General features: G+C 38.9%; 2 protein-coding genes across 3 annotated transcripts in view; both read left to right on the top strand.

The window, feature by feature from the left end:
• Positions 1–12,347, top strand: part of kremen1 (kringle containing transmembrane protein 1) — a 75,728-nt gene extending 63,381 nt beyond the window's left edge. The window contains exons 4-9 of one of the 2 annotated variants that reach the window (XM_008417855.3): positions 1,468–1,592; positions 3,255–3,408; positions 4,337–4,669; positions 7,573–7,770; positions 8,318–8,402; positions 9,868–12,347. In XM_008417855.3, coding sequence (XP_008416077.1) covers positions 1,468–1,592; positions 3,255–3,408; positions 4,337–4,669; positions 7,573–7,770; positions 8,318–8,402; positions 9,868–10,027 — 1,055 coding nt within the window. In that variant the 3' untranslated portion in view covers positions 10,028–12,347. Of the gene's footprint in view, positions 1–1,467; positions 1,593–3,254; positions 3,409–4,336; positions 4,670–7,572; positions 7,813–8,317; positions 8,403–9,867 lie in introns of both variants that reach the window. The other variant, XM_008417853.3, reaches the window with a different exon arrangement.
• Positions 12,348–15,558: 3,211 nt separating this feature from the next.
• coq5 (coenzyme Q5, methyltransferase) lies at positions 15,559–20,303 on the top strand. Its single transcript, XM_008417856.2, has 7 exons — positions 15,559–15,808; positions 16,790–16,939; positions 17,020–17,238; positions 17,379–17,485; positions 18,504–18,592; positions 18,723–18,834; positions 19,905–20,303. Exons 1-7 carry the CDS (start codon positions 15,607–15,609, stop codon positions 20,004–20,006), a joined length of 981 nt encoding a protein of 326 aa, XP_008416078.1. The 5' UTR covers positions 15,559–15,606; the 3' UTR covers positions 20,007–20,303.
• Positions 20,304–20,564: the final 261 nt, after the last annotated feature.

Here is a 20,564-nt window from a genome sequence, read left to right as displayed (position 1 = left end):
TGCGACAGAGTTAGACGACTTTGTCTTCAAATGCTGAGTCATTTGTCAAACACAGTGCGGTGGAAGACCAAATAACGGTCGCTTTGCGGCCAACAATTGAGAATGTGTCTGTTTCGTGCCGTTTCTCCTTGTACCCACCAGTCTGTGGCGGAATCTTAAACATGTCACACTTTTCTTTCTGAAAAGCCTTTGTGCTTAATTCTTTCATAAACAGAAAGAATTTGCAGAATCTCACTGGGGATGGCAGAAAGTCTTCGTGCCAGCTGAAAAGTTAACTCTGGCACCAACACCATAGACCCAAACCGTCTGTGTGTGTGTGTGTGCGTGCGTGTGTGGTCTTTATCAAGGTCAGATCGACGCAAGATGTTTTGACCGCAACGAGGTTGTAAATATTTAATCCAAATTTATGGTCTGTCCATGATGTTTCTGTTTGCATATTATCAGTTCGTTCCAAAACAGAACCAGGACAGCAGAGTGAAACTGCTTCTCGCTGGTGCTGGTGCTGGCTGCCGTCAGCGGCTCTGCTTGTTATTTTGACGACTGCTGCTGAGAGTCTCAGTTCTGGGACAACGCAGCATCGGGGGACGAACAGCCCTGCAGTCTCCGGACTCGTCAAACTTTGCATCCAGAGACCGAGATGCTGTTACTGCACCAAAAACAAACGTTCCTCTGTTTGATATCCAACTTGTGATTGAATAAATCCCTTGATATGTAACAGCAATATATATCTCACAGCTTTCAATTTTGCATTCCAGTTGTGTCCAAAAGCGTGATTGACAATCTTTGCTCATGCCTCGTCCATCTTTGTTTTAATGAGGTCTTCTGCGCCCTGTAGCTGGATGATACCCCTCCAAAGGAACATTTTTTTTTCTTGCTTCCCATGGAAATAGCTTTCAATTTGTGAATGTATTACTGTTTGTCAAATTTGTTGCACTTCACAATGCTGCAGTAAAACACAAGAAAGCCAATTTATATGAAAAACAAATCATAAATGGGACATGGACTGCCAGAGGCTTTATTGTCTCTTCCTGGGCTATTATGCTGAATTTAAAGGCTTTGGAGTGTGTAATCACTTTGCTAGATTTAAAGAGATGGTATTTGAGATGGGACTCAATTTAATAAATATACTGTGGATTAAAGGAGGCAGACAGATAAAACTACAGAGCTGTGATATGAAAATGCTCCATCTCTTATCTGCATCTGTTTGGTCAGGATGGAGGGAAACTGTAGAGAATGAAAGACAGTAAATACAACTATTCATGCATCTTTGCACCTCTTCAGATTCATTCTCTTTTTGCATATCTTTTCCAGAATGCTAATAACAAGAAGTGCAAACAGTTTATTTATTCAATAATTAATTTCAATTGAGTGTTTATGTATTTAATTCTGACCTTGCACAATGTCAAGTTAAATGTTCAATAAATTACATAAAAATAACCCCAATCTCCTAATCCTGTCTCTCTGCAGTGCCTGGGAACCTGGGCTGCTTCAAAGACACCGGTCATCCTCCGACTCTCCCTGGAGTCCATGAGATCTCCAACAAACTCACGATCCAGACCTGCATCAACTTCTGTCGAAGTCAGAAATACTCGGTGAGATTTACCTTGACGTCACAGTACGCTGAAAGAAAGGAAAATGTGCAACTTCAAGGACAAAACAAACACCTGAAGGACTTTTTTTTGTCCACCTGTTGGATTAAATATTGTCCAGATTGCACTTAAACTAGTCTTCAGCTCAGTTGTGGCGTGAATGATGGTTCGTTTTGTTGTCATTTGAATGACCTTATTACTCAGCCATCAAACATGCTGCCTTAAACCAGTCTGCAGATGACAAATTATCCCAATAATTAGGCCTGACAGCGGGAAATGAATGGCTGTTAGCCCACTGGACACCTCCTCTGAAAGGTTTTTCTCATTTTTCCATCACAACAATTGTTGCCACCACAGACTGCGCCAGGTGTTGATTTTCTGTCCCAGCAGATCCGCCCCAGCTCCGTCCACAATGACAGACACAGATGAGTCCTTTTCACCTGCTAGCTGTGCACATGCTGCAGAAAGAGGCTGCTAGTTTTTGTTTTACTGTTATTGTCCTTGACAAACAATAAATACTTGAGAATCTCGAGCCCACATGACTTTTTGAGCGAGGCATAAATCTGTCTCTTCATTTTACGGCTTGTGTGGCGAGCAGAGGCTGAATGAATTCCTGTTTCATGACACAAAACATGGAGGGTGGGAAATGTTGCCCGTACCTTCAATTCACCAAATTCATCTCGGCCCAGAAATTGGAACAATGGTGTCTTTTTTGAATGAAAGACAATGATTCTTTTGAGAACAAGTGTTCCCAGTGCCTGGGAGGACGTTTAGGGGTGAAGTTTTTAACTTTTTTTTGCTGTCATGTTACAAATCTTTAAGGAACTAATTATCATTAACTTTTGTTTTTATGGTTAAAGCTGTATGAGTTTCTCCGTTCACATTACACCTTATAAAAGTATTCAAACCCCTAAACCTTTTCCCATTTCGTCATGTTCCAATCTCAAGCATTTTTGTATCTCAGTGGATTTTTTTTTTTTTTTTGACGGATCAGTGTAAACGTTTTTACAGCTAATTGTAAAAAGGAAGGGAACTGATGTATGCTTTTCAAAATAATAACTAAAAAAAAAACTGAAAAGTGTGGCATAAATTCACATTCAGACTTCCAGAATTAATACTGTGTAGAAGAGCCTTTTGCTGCAGTTAATGCTGCAAATCCTTTGGTGCATGCCTTTCTTTGCACATATAAAGACTAAAATTTGTGTCTAATCTTCACAAAAAAGTTTAAGTTCAGTTAGACTTGATGAAGAGTGCAACTGGGCAACATAAAAAAATATGCAGAGGTGATTTTATTTGTCAATATCAGCTTACATCTTTCCTACACACGATTTTTAGCTGTGATGTTTGCAGCTGTAAATTGGGAAAATGTGAAAACATTAAGGGGTAAAAATACTGTTTGCTAATCCATACAAATTAAATGTAAACAGCAATGAACATAAATGTGATTTTTGATATTTAAAAGACCCCAGAAAGTCAACAGTTTATGGTATTTGTTGGTATATTTTCAGCATTTATTTTTCTCTAACAGCTGAGAATATCTCATTGTGTTGCTTCTCAGTCAGCAGACTTGAGACCCTGGAGGGTTTGTCTCCGTGTCTGCCTTGCCAAATTGATTTCAAATGAAAATCACTGACTGGAGTTTGTTCCAAACTTTTTGTTTTGCAGCTTGCTGGCATGGAGTCAGGTTATGCCTGCTTCTGTGGCAACGAAGCAGACCTGCAAGACCATGTGGAGTCGTCCAGCATGGAGTGTAACCACGTTTGCTTCGGCGATCACACTCAGCCCTGCGGAGGAGACGGCTGGGTCATCGTCTTTGACGGTAAACGCCGCTGAGGCATTTTTCTCATGCCTGTGCTGCAGTTTGGTGGAAAAATTAAGTTCTTAGGGGAAAGTTTGACAAAACTGTGTGGTGAAAACTTTGCAGTGATTTCTGTGAGCCTGAAAGTTAGCACCCAGTGCCTGCTTGATATTACATGGACCTAATAAATTTAGATTTTCCACATGTCACAGTTGCAGTGTACCATGAATATTCATATTTATTTTGTTCAATATTGACATATTTTTGAAATACATAATGGTTACAACAGAATGGAATAGAATATACTTTACTGTTCCAGAGGGGAATCAGCAGACAAAAACAACACAGGGATAAAATTCAGGCTCTAAACAATCAACAATGCAACAAGTTGAGGAACAATGTAAAGTGTCAGCTGTAGAAAGCAGCGTCAACCTTTTCTTTTATTAAATTTGTCCGCATTGACAATAACTGCAAACAGTTTTCTACTGGTGCGATGACAAGACTCACAGGTGGTATGAGATCCTCACAGTGTGATAACTTTGATTAAAATGCCACAGTTTCAGCATTTCACAGTATTTACACAAAGATTTAACACAGAAATGCATGAAATAAACCAATTTCTAGTTTCTAGTTATTTGTTAAATCCTCAAATAAATCGATAAAAGTCTGAAATTATGATGTAATTCAACTCATGTCTGCCTGCAGCTTTAGCTACCAGCCTAAGAAAATGTATGTGGTAATAAAAAATGTTTTCATCAGGATTAAAACTGCTATTTAAATTATTTACCTATATAAAACCCTGCACATCATGTTGATTTTTTTTTAAATCCAGTGCCATGCTGCCTTTTGAGTATCTCTGTTACCAGTTCATACCTGAGCTTATTTCAGGATCAGACCATCTTTAGAAAAGCATTCATCTCTGACGTGCTTCGTCTCCTCCTGCCCTCAGTCCGGGTTGGCGCCTGTGGCGGGAACTACACGTCCCCCGCTGGAGTGATCTACTCCCCAGACTTCCCTGACAAATATGCCGCCAGCCGCGTTTGCTACTGGACCATCCAGGTCCCCGGATCCTACGCCATCCTCTTCAACTTCACCTTCTTCGACATCTCCGACCAGACCGACATGGTGGAGCTTCTGGACGGCTACACCAGGGAGGTGGTTGCCCGCTTCGACTGGCGCAGCCCGCCGCGGGGGCTGGTGAACATCACAGGAGACTTTGTCATTCTGTACTTCTTCTCGGATCGCACCAATCAGGCTCATGGCTTCGCTCTTTTGTACCAAGGTAAGATTAATTACGACTGCATCCTATAAACCTACTGCTGTCTGTGTGCTGACTTGATAGCATTTTGTTCAGCAGTTTTAGTTAAGTTTTCTCCTGTTAGGTCTGATTCTCATGAGGTACAACTATCAGTCATTTACCTTACAAATCTGGCTTTTATGAGAGACTAGCTGAAAGAAAAACATTGCATATTAGTTTACTTTGAAGTATATCGCAAACACATAATGTCTAAAGTCAAATATATTGAATCTTTGTGATCTGGTTAAATTTAAAACTGCAGTTTTTGTTTGAGACCAGTCACAAAATCATCAAGATATGTTCTGTGGCAGGAAGATGAGTTATAAGTCAATTTAAAAATCAGAGAGTCCATCCTGATAGAAAAGTGTGTGTGTGTGTGTGTATCTGTGTGTGAAGAGTGGCTTTGTGGAACTGGTCAAATGTTGAATTGAAACAATATAAAGACATAACTCAGTTTAAAATAAGAAATTAAATCGTGAACTATATTAAATGAAGCCAACTACTTTCTCAAAAACGATGTCGGAGGTTTTATGTTTGATTGAAACAAATGGTTTGAGTTATGTTATCCAGCTGTTACAAAAGAAGTTGTTCTGTTTTTTATTATTGTTCATTTTATTTTATATGCAAATATATTTCTTATTTCCTGTTCTGTAAATGAATAATGTGCAAAAAGTAACGCATATAAAAGAAAGTTGGCAGGATCAAATAAGTTTATACTTCTACATAACTCCATTTCAAGTAAATAGTTTCTAAATATATATCATGGTATATGAATTGTGATTAACTAAACTAAATTAAACTAAACCAAATTAAATCATATTGGCATCATCATACTGTGGGGACATGTTTTTTCTCAGTAGGTACAGAGAAACAAGATAATGGTTTTAGAATGGCCCAGTCAAAGTTTGGCTCTAAATACACCTGAGAATCTGTGGAAAGATTTGAAAGTTCCAGTTCCCACATGCTGCCCATCCAACCCGACTGCGTTTAAACTCTTCTACAAAGTATTGACTCATAGGAATAAGAATGCACTCCACACTTTTCAGATCTTACATGCAAAAATGTTGAAACCATTTTTTTGATTCTCTTCCGTTTTGAAGTTTTGAACCACCTCTTGCTGGTCTATGACATAAAATTGCAATAAGGTCATTGGCATTCATCGTTCTGTGAAACCTTTCGCAAGGCGCTGTAGATCTCTCTCCGCAGCTGCAGATGATCCTGCGTGTCTGGATAAATTTGTTTTTCAAGGAACTTGCTCCATTGTCAGCAGGCTGCTTGGCTTTTCCAGAGTTTGCTCCCTGCTGAACCTCAAAGCAAATATGTTGGACAAATATGTACATAGTACTGTCAGTGCACCTTCTTATAATCCAATTTTACTGTGAAAAACAGCTGGGAAAACTGCAGTGAATTTAAAGCCACATGTTTGTTTTTTCCCAGACTGCCCTGCTGTGTTTTGCACAATTTTAATATTATGATAATTTCTAAAAGGACGCGTAAGTCGTAAGATGACATAACAAGGTGTAGGTGACATTTAATCTCACAAGCTGACACAGAACGATGCAGTCTGTTCCCGCTCCTCCCTCTCTGTCGCTATTTATATTCCTGTCATTTTTCTGCCTCGGTGGAGTTACACTTTAACAATATCAGGAGGTCAGAATCTCCTGGCCTCTTCACAGGTGTGGCTCTTGTTTTCTTTGAGGCGTCGCGTAGCCAAGAAATAGAGACGCAATGCAGAAAAAGGTCACCACGTAGAGTCAGAGCTCCTGTTTTGAAAGGCTGAAAGCAAACTTTACATCGATGCAGTAGGCGAACAGAACAAGGAGCCACGTCGAGAGAGAAGAAAGATCACCGAGTTTGATAATCGCCACTAAATCCGTTCTGTATCTCCATGGTGGCAGGCTGGGAGGCTGGGCTGTAATTTCAGGGTAAACGCTCTCAGATGAGGATGGTGGTGCATTTCAGCTGTGACTGGGTTTGAAGCATGCCATTTTGCCTGCAAATGGGAAACATGTGGGACGTTCCGGGAACATCACAGTCAGGTCGAGCGATTATGTGAAAAGTAGGAAAAATATCCCACGCTCCTTTCGGATCCGACCACCATTCATGGCGGACAGAAACGAGCTGGGATGGAGAAGTCTTTACTTGTGGTTCCGGGTCTTTAATGAAGACCGTTTGGTGAGCTGTTCACTTCATGAGAACAACTTCATCATATTCATCAATACATTATCAGTTTGAGGTACATTGGTAAAAACACATATGCATATTAAATACAGAATAAACAGATTTTAATTTTAAACGTTTTCTACAAAAAATAACTGCATAAAATTTAAAACAACATAATATTTAGTATTGAAAAGCAGAAACATGCAAGTTTTCCTGGTTTGACTGAAAAAAAATCTAATTAAATTACAATCAATGATGGATGAATAAAGTGCAGGTTTAAAAAGTGAAATTAAACTTCTCATTTTAACTGACACTTTATTAAATCACTTTGTACAGTTGCAGTCAAAAGTTTAACTACACTCAACCTGCTTATTGTCTAAATTTTAATCATTTATTTGAACTGTTTCTCTTTTACATGGTGTAATAATAATAATAATAATATGAAGAAGAAGAAGAATTATCCATTTTCAGAAGTTATTTAGCTTTTCCATGTGGGAAGCTGCCAATTTTAGGCCATTTTTGAAAACGCTGATCAGCCTCACAGCTCTGAATTATTGTTAAAAATCATATTAGCACTAAATATTCACTCCTCCCTTTGCTGTATAATTTGACATCATCCTCCAGGTCATCAATTAATTTTGGGATTAGCTCATTCTCAAGAGGAAAATTAAAAATCTAAACCTGCTGGTAGATGGTTTTAAAAAGCGTCTTCATTTTCTGTTCAGCTCTCAGAAGGCAGGACGCCAGGACCACAATTCCCAGAGGCTCGGATGAAAAAGAGAGCAAAGACGCCTCCAGCACGCTGGGCCCTCAGCTGTCCAGCAGCGTCACCGAGGGATCCAACAGCACCGCCAACGGACGCACCTCGCACATCCTCTACGTGATCACGTCCAGCCCCGGCAAACCCGAGCGCAACATGCCAGGTCAGTGGGCTGGACGCGGCGAGACCACCGGCCACAGCACTAGTATGTTAACACCCCACCATACTCAAATCTAAGCATGAACTCTTCCCTCTGAAACTGTTCAGATCAACTTTTTTTCCCCCGCAGAAATGCTTCTACATGTTCAGACCAAGTGTGACTCTACCTTAAAGTGCTGTTTCTACCTGACAATCACTCAGAAGTGAAGTAACTTTGAATTTCCCCAATGATCCCAACCAGACGTTTTGTCAAAGCAAAGCGCGGGCGTCCTGTGCTTTGCTGATTCCTGCAAACATTCCTCTCCCAGAGTCCCACATGCTTTGCCTCATCCAACTACCTTGTGTTTTCCTCAGCCAGAGGAGAACAGATGTGCGCTGATAATGTGTCACCATTTCTTGACAATTTGCTGGCTGAACACTGCAAGCAGGTGTGCCAGCAACGCTCAAATAGCTGTTCGCTTGCTAATCTTTCCAGCATGCTTGGGTTTGTTTTTGTTACTGTGGCAGGATGTTTGATGTCTTGTTACTGAGTGGCTCCCTTTTCTCTGCAGTGTGGACCATCTACGCTCTGGCTGCTCTGCTCATACTGACGGTGGTGGCGATGGTGGCCAAGCTGCTGCTCCACGTCACGGTCAAGTAAGTATGACGATATTAGAACCGAGAGCCACCAAGCGGCAAATGTTAAACCCTTCATCTGTGATATTTCACTGCATTCCTGACGTGACATTTGCAGATTTCAAACCTCAGAGTGTAAAAAGTTATATTTATGTGAAAAGTAGTTCCCAAAAGGTGAAGCATTCTGTGGAATCAAGCCTCATAAGTGGTTTCTTTTTTACCATGATGCCTTTCTACATATTAAAATCGTACTAAGGGAAAACTGATGAAACACTCTTTAGGAGCACTTTAGGCGTACAGCAGTTCAGACGGAACTTTACTGAGCAGGAAATGTAACTATCTTAGATAAATTACCAACTGCAAGAGCTAAAAATCTGCTGCTAAATAAACATGTAAATTGTACAGAGAAGAACAGGGTATTTATGTAATATGAAATATTAGCAGTACGTCACCTGCTTTCACAAACAAAATGAGTAGCTAGCATCAATGTCCGTCCCGGATCAGATCAGACCATCGTAAGTCCATGTTCAGTGTAAACACTTAAATCCGTCACCTTGAGCCAATTTAAAAAGTCATCTGACTCACTGTATCATCTTATGCTTCCTAAATCATGAAATGTGACTACTTGTATGCCTCTATTTTAATAATATGTTTGTTTGTCAATTTTTTTTGTTGCTGATTTTATTTTATTGACAAAAATGTGTAACCTACGATAGGTAGCAAAAACCAGTAGTTCTAATGCAAGCACTAAATAAAATGTGTAAAGAGTTTGCGGGTCACAAGTTTTGTATTGCTAACAGCAACTCAGGTCAATGTGGACTTTCTCTGTGAGTGATTTCTGTGCTGCAAACAATGTGAGCAGAATAAAACTGAAGACCTGACTAACAATTTTGATGTGTGATTCACAGATTCCTCATTGAAAGGCTTTAGGAATATGGGCAGCATTTAATCGTCTCCAGCTCAAAATGTTCTGTTTTTATTGGTCAAATCTGAACTGCATAAAGAACAGAGGTTCTTTGAAATTCAGTTTTATTACAGAGGATTAAAATAAATAAATGATTGAAACTGCCTCAATTATTTTGCAATCTGAAACATCTAAATTGGACAAAAACAAACAAGCAAACAAAACTAAATAAATTTGTAAGGTGATAAATACTTTTCCACACCAGGATCATTATATTTTTTTCTATTATTATTTCAATGAATTCCTTACTTTACACCATTTTAACTGTTAGTATTGTAGATTTTTAATATAAAATTACCAAAGGTGGACAATTAAAGATCCAGTCTGAAGTATGTAGTGCCATCTAGTGGCTTAAATTGTGAACTCCAGTTGACCAGCAGGCAGCTGCAAATATTGAAGAAAGATTAAACAAACTGTAAAGAACACATTAATAACAAGTACCAGAGTGTTTGTCTGTACTTGCTCTAAGTTTAGCTTTCTTTTTTGCTTTTTGTTTCATCTGCCGCTTATTTTCTCCTCCAGGACGCCGAACATCCCGACAGTCAGTGGCTCAGACAGCTGCAGCCAGAGCACGGTGTCCTCCGAGCCGTGGATCATCCTGTACCGGCCCTCCACCATCTCCCTCTTCAAGAAGAAGCTAAAGAACCACCATGGGGACCTCAGCCCTCTAGTGGGCCACTAATGCTGCTGCTGATGCTGCTCTCCACCTTTATCGCCGTCCACAAATACTCTGCTCAAGGGCCGTCGGATGACATGGCCCTGAGACAGTGAAATCCAACAAGGCGCTTCACTAATAAGCAAACGAATGAGTGACTAAAGGCAACTGACTCAGTGACTGCAGCTTAAATGGCCTTTTGGCCAAAACAACAAAAAAGACAAGGCACTCCCATTCCTCTTAGCACCAAAGAAGGAGGGTCACAGCAACAGAGAGGAGAGCTAAGAGACTGGATGGAAGAAGATCTAGACGCTCTTAACACGTAGGGGGCCGTTTTCATCCATCGCAGCCGTCCTCAGCAATCAGCATACCTCTAAAATCCCTCCAGGCTGCAGCTTCATCAGTGAAAAGTCACACCTAAACACCTGCAGTCAAAGCTTAACAGTTTCACATAAACTCCTAACTGCCTCATACAGAAGAACATTTGCTGTCAAAAGCCAGAGACGTTTTCCCTCCAAAGACTTGTATATGTTTGTCTTTTCTATTCTGTTTGCAAACGCTAATCTTAAGCTTCTTTCTTTTTCTCCTTGATGTGTTTGTCATGATAACCTGGGAGAGGAAATCAACAGTACACTGAGATATTGTAGCACTTTAGGTGCTGATCAGAGTGAAGGAGAGCTCCCTCACCCACCTTTTGCTCCAACGTTTGGGTGGAGAGAAGAAGTCACAGGAAGGTTTGGGATTTGTTTTCTTCCTGACAAGCTGCCAGTTTGGGAGTCTTGGGAAGATCTGGGGGCTTGTTTTTCCCGCTTACGCTGTGGGTGGGAGTCTTTCCGGTTTCATGGTGTTCAAGTGCCTTAAGGATCTCCTCTTCCCCTGCATCGGATTCCACACATCTGTTTCTGTCTTTATGTCGACCGGGAACCCTCACAGTCTTCAGAACCGGTGCAGATATGAGGAGTGAGATTCCCAAGACAGGATTTCTATCTTTGGAAAAATGCCAGATTTTGTGTGCGAGGGGAAGCAAATCCGCCGCCATCAGGAAAGCAACTCTTCATAAAAACATATATTTTGTTTAATTTGTGTGCTCTTACTTGTAGTCTTGGACATTTACTGAACATATTGTTCGCATTAACTCTCAGTCTTTTGATTGCAGGAGAAAGGGGGTGAATATTGTTGTATATCCTATAATTCATTGTGGAAACAGAGATATTTATGACCACTCTTTGATTTTATTGTCTCAGCAAACCATTCGAGAGACCCATCTGCTTTTATTTTAAACGTTCTCATTTGGCGAGCTCTAAAGTGGAACGCGTAGGCAGCCTTAGAGTGTCTTGAGAACCAACAGACTCTCGAGTTTTTGGACTTGTCACGCAGATTTCAGGCCCGAAAGGTTGAACGCAAACGATACACTCAGAAAGTGCTCAGCAGTGCCACCGACAAGCCGACGTTAAGTTTGCAGCTGTGACATATTAACCACTTCAGAAAGGTCAGAATCTACCATTGTGCCATCAGCAGTTGGTTTTTCTTGCGTGGGGTTATGACGCCTGAGGTGGTTTCTTCACTCAATGCACTTGGTTTCGCTCGTACTTACAAAACAAAACGGTACTTATCCTTGGTTGCATTTAGATTATGTTGAAAATGAATCAAAATGACCTGATCAACAACCTGAGCACTTGAAGCAGTGAACAGATTCATGCAGGATCTGAATCAATTAAAAAAGAATAATGCATCGCTGTCTCCCAATTAGAAGTTTGTAAAAAAAAATAAAATAAAAAAGTGACTCAATGCTGTCTTGTGCTCATCTGCTCAGCTGCAGTGATTGCAGGATGTGAGCAGACGCCCCTGGGTCTGCGATGTTCAGAGCTGACCATGCGTGGAGAGGAGTGGGACGGGGAAATTAATGCGCTTTCAAGTCAAACACAAGCTAATCAAATGTGACAGTCGGTATCTAACAAGGGTACATTTGTTTGGCTAGCCTGGTGAATTATGCAAACTCCCGTCTTCTGTCCCGTCCTCCAGTCGGTCGGAAGATTCCACGCTACGTCTCTTTCGGAGTACTCAGAAATGTCCACATCTCCCCCCCTTCAGATTGTTGCAAATGTCCTGAAGTGCTCGATGACATGAAAACAATAGCATAGACCCTGTGGGAAACTGTCACCAGGGGCCAAAATGTTTTCATCAAATTGTAAATAGCGAAATATAGTGAAATGTTAATTTATACAGTAAATTATTGTTATTTTGTATGTGAATGGGATATAATCTATCTTTTGTATAAGTGAAGTATCTTTGTAGTTTTATTTAATGTGTCCTGGTTGTAAATAAACACTGTATGCATGTTTCTTAAGGCTGACTTGTGTTTGTTTCTTTTTCTCTTTCTGCTCCATCATGATGATCAAACAGGCCTCATATCATCACCAGATTCAGCGTCAGTCACCGAGAAGCATATGGGCCACAAATATCAGATCAAGCAAATCCCATTCCCTCGCAATCCATTAAAGCCTGTTGTGCAAAAAAAAAAAAGGCAAAACTGAACATCTTTTTTCCTTTAATGGATCAGGGCTTCATTGCTTGCAAGTTTGGGCATCTGCTCCACCTTCTTTTTTTTAATACTTTTTCATGAAGCTAGATACTTATCAGATATGTGCAATGATCACACACACACCCATCACACATGGAGGATTTGGAGAAGCATGTGTGACCTGTTGGTTTCCCTCTGGGTTGAGGTGAAGCATGTGTGTTTTGGAGGGAACAGCAGGAGTCCAGCTTTATCATTTGAGCACCAAAAAAGGAAAACTGAGGAGGATGTGGGATAAGCTGGCATTCTGGAGAAGATTTCTTAATTCATAAAAGGTGTTCCTGCATGCACACACAAAAAAAAGGTTTGCTAACTTTTCACTAGAGGGTTGAGTTTGTTTTTGAAGAACAGAATGATCCAGATCAGCTTTATTTAGATAGCAATAACTTCAGATCTGATCAGAAAACTGTTAAAAAACAGATTTTTAATCACAGTGTTGATTTTCTTGGCTAGATAAAAAAATGACTGTAAATACTACAGTAAAACGTTACAGTAAAGTGTAAAACAATTACAAAAACACATAGAAAACATTTAAGGGAGTAATTCAAACTCTACATATATCAGAGTTTGAATCATATGGCACTTCGTAAAATGTAATGTGTTCTGTTTTTCTCAATGTTGACTGTGTGGTGTCTTCTATGACTTTTGTATTTTTGTGTTTTCATGATGCTTTGAATTGCCTTTTCGTTAATATGTGTTATACAAATAAACTTGACTGATTGATTAGAGCCAAAGGAAAAAAAAAATCATAATAAATCTACGGACAGCAATATTAAAAACTAATTTTTCAAATTATTCAAACTTGCCAGGAAATTTAGTTATCAATGTTTTTTTGTTTTGCTTGGGAAACAACCAAGACCTGACACAGGTACCAGGCTTCCAGCTGGACATGGACTCGTATGTATCTTGCTATGTCACACAGTGATGAGGATGAAATGGAGGTAAAACATCTCCTAAGTTCACACATGGAAAACTGCATCTAAAAGGCCCATCTTTGAGCCAACAGGTCTCCGTAGCAACCATTAGATGGTTCTCCTGCATGCCAATCAGGAGAAAGTACTCGTTGGCATGATGAGAGTAACAATGTGGAGTTTATATCAAAAAGTTGATTTATTTCAGCAGCTAAATTCAAGTGACACACAGCTAACAGCTCAGGCACATTTAAGATGAGAAATTTACCTTAGATAAACAACAACAAAAAGCATTTTCAATACGCAGAGGCAGACTTAATTAAAGTGTCTTTAGTACAGCCTGATCTGATGTACCTGTTGTGTGATTTAATCAGATGAGACTTTTCTGTTCAGTTAGTTTCCAAACTGTGAGATGAGTCAGAAAATGTGGTTATAAGGTTGCTGTTGTTTTTAAGTTTCCAGTAATAGCCATAGAAGTTGATAATATATTTCTCTCCATTTTATGTCTTGAAACACCAAAGGAACTTGGTCACAATGAAATATCTTACAACACTGTCAGAACTGCTAAAAGGGGATTTATACTGGCAATAATCACAACATTCTGTATTCCCAGCAGGGGGGAATTCTTGTTTTTCCGATTGGGTACTTGTGAAATCCAACGTCCGGGTACAATCACACCAAAAGAATGAGTCAGTTTCTGGTAAAACAAACCATCATGTGCAAAACATGTGCAAAAGGACCTCATCGCCACTATAGTATAGTGGAGGATCTGTGATGCTGTGGGGCTGTTTCTCTGTTGAATAATACTCACATTAGCTGAAAAAAATATTATCTGATCCAAAAGATGTATCTCAACCATCTCAGTTCACAGACCTACATCTTATAAGAAACTTGGATGGTGCCTCACATTCCTAAGCATCTGCAGAAATGGCCATCTGTTGGAAAACAAAATCCTCTTACTCCCTCTAATGGTGGGAGAATATAAGAGCTACCTTTGTAACTCAGCTCTACAATAAAACAGTTGTTTCCATTCGTTTCTAAAGCAGCCAGAGCCTATCCCGGCTGCAGCCTTTGATTTAGAAGTTTTAAGCGGAGCTTTCTCATCACTTCTCTGTGTCTCCTGTAAAAAGCCAGAGCCTGCAGCTCCCCTGTGGTCAGCCTTCCCAGAGCCGGGGAAAAGACTCCGCTGTAAGCGGATCGCTCTGAATCCAAGACGACAAGTAATTTAGGGAACAATGAGACAAAAGGAGGCAGTGTCTGGTTACTGCAGGGATAGGAAAGTGAGAAGAAAGGGGGACAAAAGCTGCCCCTTTTTGCACTCAGAGAACTGGAGTCAGGCAGATTTGCAGAAGTTCCTTTTCTCTGAGATATTAGTCAAATATGTTTGGGGGAAAAAGTTCACAAGTTTTGGATCAACTTGACCATTTTGATCTGCTTTTCTTTTTATAGAGCTTTTTAGGAAAATGTTATACGTGCTTACTGAAGCTTCTAAAAGGTGCGACCGTCTAATAATAAAACATTTGGAAATAAAATCCTAATATTTGTGCTTATGTTAATGCACTGCCTTCTGATGTTTGCTTTGTGGCACTTCATTACCAGAAAATGCGCTCATCTCTTAGCAACAGATTAACAACAAATATTGTTGTTGTTTTTTTGGTGGTAAATATAAAACAGGTTTTCGACATATAAGGGAAAATCTGGTTTGTACTTTGTGGTAATTTGTTACCAGAAAAAAAATCTCATCTCTTAATACCAAATTAATTATTGTTTATAAAACATAAGCTCTTTTGAAATACTGATTATCTGCTTAAACACAGGAAATTTACAGTTGATAAATTTTGCAAAAGTAAAAATGTTAATTGATGTTAACTGATTAACATAGGCTCCCCTATGCATTGAAATGCTCTCCAATGCATTGCTATGGTAGGCCTCAATTAATTTTATCTCGATTGACTCAAGGTTTTAATGAAACGACTGCAACGTTAAACCAAACACCTGATTAGAATTTAACATTTCATTGCAGTTCTACAGATGGCCATTAGAGAGCAGCAGCAATTCATCTTCACCTGCAGCCTGTTAATCAGAGGAAGAAGAGGTAGGTTGCGCAACTTGGCAATATGGCGGCGTCCGTGAGGCTCTTGGTCCGTCGCCTGGTTCGCCTTTCCCACAAAAGCGTTACCTCTTCAGCTGCCACTGTTTCATGCCGCCCAGGCTGTTGTTTGGGCCCGTCTTCCTCTCGCTGCTTTAGCGACGCAGCAGAGGACAGAAGCACACACTTCGGGTTTGAAACGGTGCCCGAGGCAGAGAAGGCGAAGAGAGGTAAGTCAGTGAAGACAGGACGACCGTTCACAGAAGTCCGTTAGAAATTCTGTTGTTTATAGCCTTTCACCCTTATTTCTTCTCTCGTGGTAAACCTTTAGAAAGAGTTCGGTGGTGTTTTTTGAATCTTGAGGATTTGTTTGAAAATTCGGCTTATAATTTAGCATTATGATTATACTTTAATTATTTTAACAATTTTAAACTCGACAGCTCCCTGGTGCTCAGTCCAGTACCTGAACTAATGCAGGATTAACGCACACAGGGACGGAATATCATATAAACTGCAAATATGTAATCTACCATCATATTTACTAAATACAAGATAACCAAGTTAAAATTGATTATATTTACAAAGTACCTGCTATTAAAATCTTTGGCAAATTATTCCAGTTCTCAATTGACCTGACTAGTTATGCTTAATGAAAAGTACCTAAGCAAACAAAACACAGAGTATTTTGATCATATTCATATGCAGGAGGCAAGACATTTATAGAATAACCGTCACAACACAAAGGTCAGATGACCTACCAACTTTATTTATAAAGTACTTTAAAATGATAAGATCTGAAACAAAATGTAGCATGTATAACTGCGTACTCCCCAAAAAACAAATATAAGTATATTTGTTCTTATATTATAAACATGTTCAAAAGATTTGAATATGTTTAATGAGCTTTCAATAAAAAATGTTTGAACATTTCTGTGGTTTTAAAATGGCAACTTAAATTTAAGTTCTTGATTAAACCTCATTCCTATGGGAGAAAAAAAGAAATATAACATAATGCAAAAGGCAGCTTATTAGTTCTTACATTTAGATGTTATTTGTTTCCAACTTCTTCTTTAGCCTTGGTTCTGACACTTGGCTCATTATGATTAGCTAGCATGGTAATATGGCAAAACTCTCCATAATCTGTATTTTTTTTTATTTAGTTGCCGAAGCTTTGACTTTTAACAGTTTGTCCTTTTTGTTTTTAATTTCAGTCTACAAGGTGTTTGAGAATGTGGCACAGAAATATGACGTCATGAATGATGCCATGAGCCTTGGCGTTCATCGGCTGTGGAAGGACATGCTTCTGCACGTCATGCACCCGCAGCCTGGCGCTCGGCTCCTCGATGTGGCCGGTGGAACAGGTAGACACAAGTTTGCTGATCATCCAGCTGAATCCTCCGCTGGCATCAGATTTGCACCTTGTGCCTTTTTCCACCTCCAGGCGACATTTCTTTTCGTTTCCTGGACTACGTTTCGTATCAGCAAGAGAGACGGAAGCGGCGAGCAGCGGGTTCCAGCCAGACCCCGTCATGGCAGGACATTTCTGACAAGTATCCCACTGATGACAGGCCCCAGGAGTCCAGGGCCGTCGTTTGTGACATCAACAAGGAGATGCTGAAAATGGGCAAACAGAGAGCAGACAGCATGGGCATCACATCTGGTAGGCTTCAGACCAGTGCAGGTGTTGAGTTGGTGTGATTTCTGTAAAAGCAGATCAGAATTTTAATAAAAGGTAGTAGTGTGAAAGACTCAGTTCAGCTGATGAAAAGCTGCAGTTTGTTGGTTACCTCTGTGTACCAGGGCTGTCATGGGTGGTGGGAGATGCAGAGGAGCTGCCCTTTGATGATGACCAGTTTGATATTTACACCATCGCCTTTGGCATTCGAAACGTCACCCATATCGATCAGGTAACCGGGAAAATTATGAAAACCTGGAGAAATTGCACTCAATAACTCTACTTTAAACACATAAGAGTACAGTCTTTGAGTTAAAAACAGGATTTTAGATTCATTTTACCCCTTTTTCATGGCAAGTGAAAATTGAAAGATTGAAATTGACATTTTTTTAGGGAAAAGGTTATCAGATGTTACATGCTGTGTTTTACAGCTGGTACTTAATATCTTTGTCATATTACATTTTGATTTGCTATGAAATAAAGCAGCTTCTAGTTTATGTCATATCTCTACCTTTTTTGCAGGAACTATTTCTCAATTTCCTATTAGCATCTCTAAACAATATAAGAGACAATTTGGAGACAGTCACTCTTTTGTCATATAGTGACACAAGCTGTCAGTGAGTAACATAACTGAATATGAAAAAATGATGGCTGTGGCTTCCTAAGTTTAAGTTAATTTTTTTCACAGAATTTTTTTATGATCATGAAAACTAAAAAATCTTTTCAGTTGTGTGGATGCTGGGAAAGTGCTTTGTTGTTGATAAAGCCTTACATCTTGTGAACTATCCACAGCTGAAGCATTAACTGAAAACTAATCTTATGTGGAAAACTTATATGCACATTCTTAGAAAAGCTGAATTTGCTTTTAGCATTTTCTATGTTTGACGTGTGGGAAAAATCTAAATGCATAGTAAAATGTTTACAGATTATATTCCTCAATCCACTATCAAATTTTGTTTTTATAAGATATTGACGGTAACTAACCAAATAAAAACGTTTGGTTTTATCCATCTTATTTATGGAATTATTTTTTGGAGTTCCTGACAAAGAAGACTTATATTAATGCACATTCATTCAAGAAAGAGACAATTTCACTTTGAGATCAGGATTTTCCAGTTAGATCTGTGGTTCTCAAACTAGGTCTTGTTAAGATACTAAACTAAATACTGACAGATTTTATACAAAGCTAACAAATATTATTTATATAAGGACGAATAACTTGTTAATAATTTATTTATTATTGTTTGTAGACCCTTCAAGAGGCTCTGCGTGTCCTGAAGCCTGGTGGAAGATTCATGTGCTTAGAGTTCAGCAAAGTGACCAATCCTGTTCTTGCAAAGTAAGTAGCATTGCTAAATGTAACTCTGTGTTTGATTGGATGGGGCTGGATGTTTGAAACATTTGAGAGATTTAGAGCTTAATTTCTTTTGAGCTGAAATAATAAAGTTTTTCTTCTTTTCACTTTCCAGACTTTACGATGCGTACAGCTTCCAGGTCATCCCAGTTTTAGGAGAGGTGATCGCTGGAGACTGGAAGTCATATCAGTATTTGGTGGAGAGCATTCGCAAGTTCCCTGATCAGGTAAAAAAAAAAGTCAATTTCTCTTTGATTTGTATTTTCAGTATGTTTATCTTGTGGTATTTATCAACAATTTTAAAAAGGTTATCCCATATTTTATTAGTATTTGCTGCTCATGCTTATTTTGTGAACCTGTAGTGTTGTGACCGATGAGTAGACTAAAACTATGACATTAAGAAAGGTAATATTTTTATCTTAGGAGGATATTTGGCCATTCACCTCAAGTTTGCATAATATTAATAATTAATTGACAAAATATTAAATGAGTGAAGCAAACTTAGATTATTTTGGCAAAATTATTGTTGTATTTTAAATGTTTTTTTTTTTTAGCTTTATGGTACGTTTTCCACTCTTAATAAAACTAAGGGAACAGATCACATGTACTGAATAATATATGCAGTATGAAAGCATAAGTTTACATACACCAAACTATTTCCTCACTGTCTAAAGTTAAATCAGACCAAGCTTTTCTTGTTTTAGGTCAGTTGGAATTACCAAAATTATTTCTATTTGCTAAATACCACAATAATGACAGAAAAAAAAAGCCAGATTTATTGATTAATGTATTAAAAATCAGAAGTTTACATACAGACTAGTTCAATGAGGTAAAAACCAAATGATGATGTAATTGTTTTGGAAACTTTGGAGTTCATTAAGGCAACTTTTGGTTTGAAATATAATTCAATTTCTGTGTTGTGGCAACTCTGAAGTGAACAAACCTCCAGGTTTACTGTCATTTATTGAAATATAGTCTTTGACACATTGATTGTAGTTCATTTTAATTGAGCAGGAAATGTTTCTGTTGTCTTGTCTTGAATGCTGGAAGCACCATCATGGCCACATGCCCACTAGTACATTTTATAGTCAGAATTTGTTCTCTGAAAGAAAAAAATACGTTTGCAAATTAAGAAGAAACATCAAGCTGGAAATGTTTACTTGTATAAAATCAGAAACACTTGCTTCAAAGACTGCTGCTGAAGGAGTTCCACAGTTAAGCTCAACTACAGTTCAACTCGGAAAACTTTACAGCATGTCACTTTGTGGATTCTCCTTTTAATCCTTCTCTTCTGCAGGAGGAGTTCAAAGGAATGATTGAAGATGCAGGTTTCTTCTGTGTGCGGTACTTCAACTTCACAGGTGGAGTGGTGGCTCTTCACTCGGGTTTCAAGCTGTGAGCTGCACTCTAAATGCTTCCCATAGGAAGACCAAAAAAAAAAAAAACTGTCAAAGCTGATGTGTCACGGACTGATTTCAGACACGAAGCCTCAGAGGCTCTCAGCAGATTCTGCTGCATAATGACAGAAAGGCAGAGGTCAGTGGTCGTTATTTATTGAATTGTGGAAAGCATTTTTTGTGTTTGCACTTATAGTTGTTCAGATAACTCCACACTAAAGTTTGTTTTCACTGCCTCTGCTGTACAAAAATATTTTTGTAGCAGTCTCATTTGAATAAATAAAACCTTAAATAACTCATTTCAGTATTTGAATTTGTCATTTATATATAAATGTGCTTATTTTGCTCAAATTTAGATGGAATTTGAGATTCTCACTTTCATAACTGAGTAAAAATATCATAATTGGAGTTTATTAAATCTACAGAGTTGTTACACATGAGGTGATGTGTTTTAAGTAATGTGAAAAATTAAGACTCAGCTTCATAGAATTGGAAAAATGCATTTGACCAATAAAAATTTCAGTAGCAAAAGGTTTTGCCTGAACAATAATAGGAAAAAC

This window comes from Poecilia reticulata, chromosome 9 (genome assembly GCF_904066995.2).
Source record: "Poecilia reticulata chromosome 9, P_reticulata-male-v2, whole genome shotgun sequence".
Classification (NCBI taxonomy): Eukaryota; Metazoa; Chordata; class Actinopteri; order Cyprinodontiformes; family Poeciliidae; genus Poecilia; species Poecilia reticulata.
This window is presented reverse-complemented; position numbering and strand designations above follow the sequence as displayed.

Coding starts and splice junctions, on each gene's coding strand:
- coq5 (XM_008417856.2), top strand. CDS start 15,607: ATGGCGGCGTCCGTGAGGCTCTTGGTCCGTCGCCTGGTTCGCCTTTCC. Junction 16,940..17,019: donor CGATGTGGCCGGTGGAACAG/GTAGACACAAGT, acceptor TTCCACCTCCAG/GCGACATTTCTTTTCGTTTC. Junction 17,239..17,378: donor CAGCATGGGCATCACATCTG/GTAGGCTTCAGA, acceptor TCTGTGTACCAG/GGCTGTCATGGGTGGTGGGA.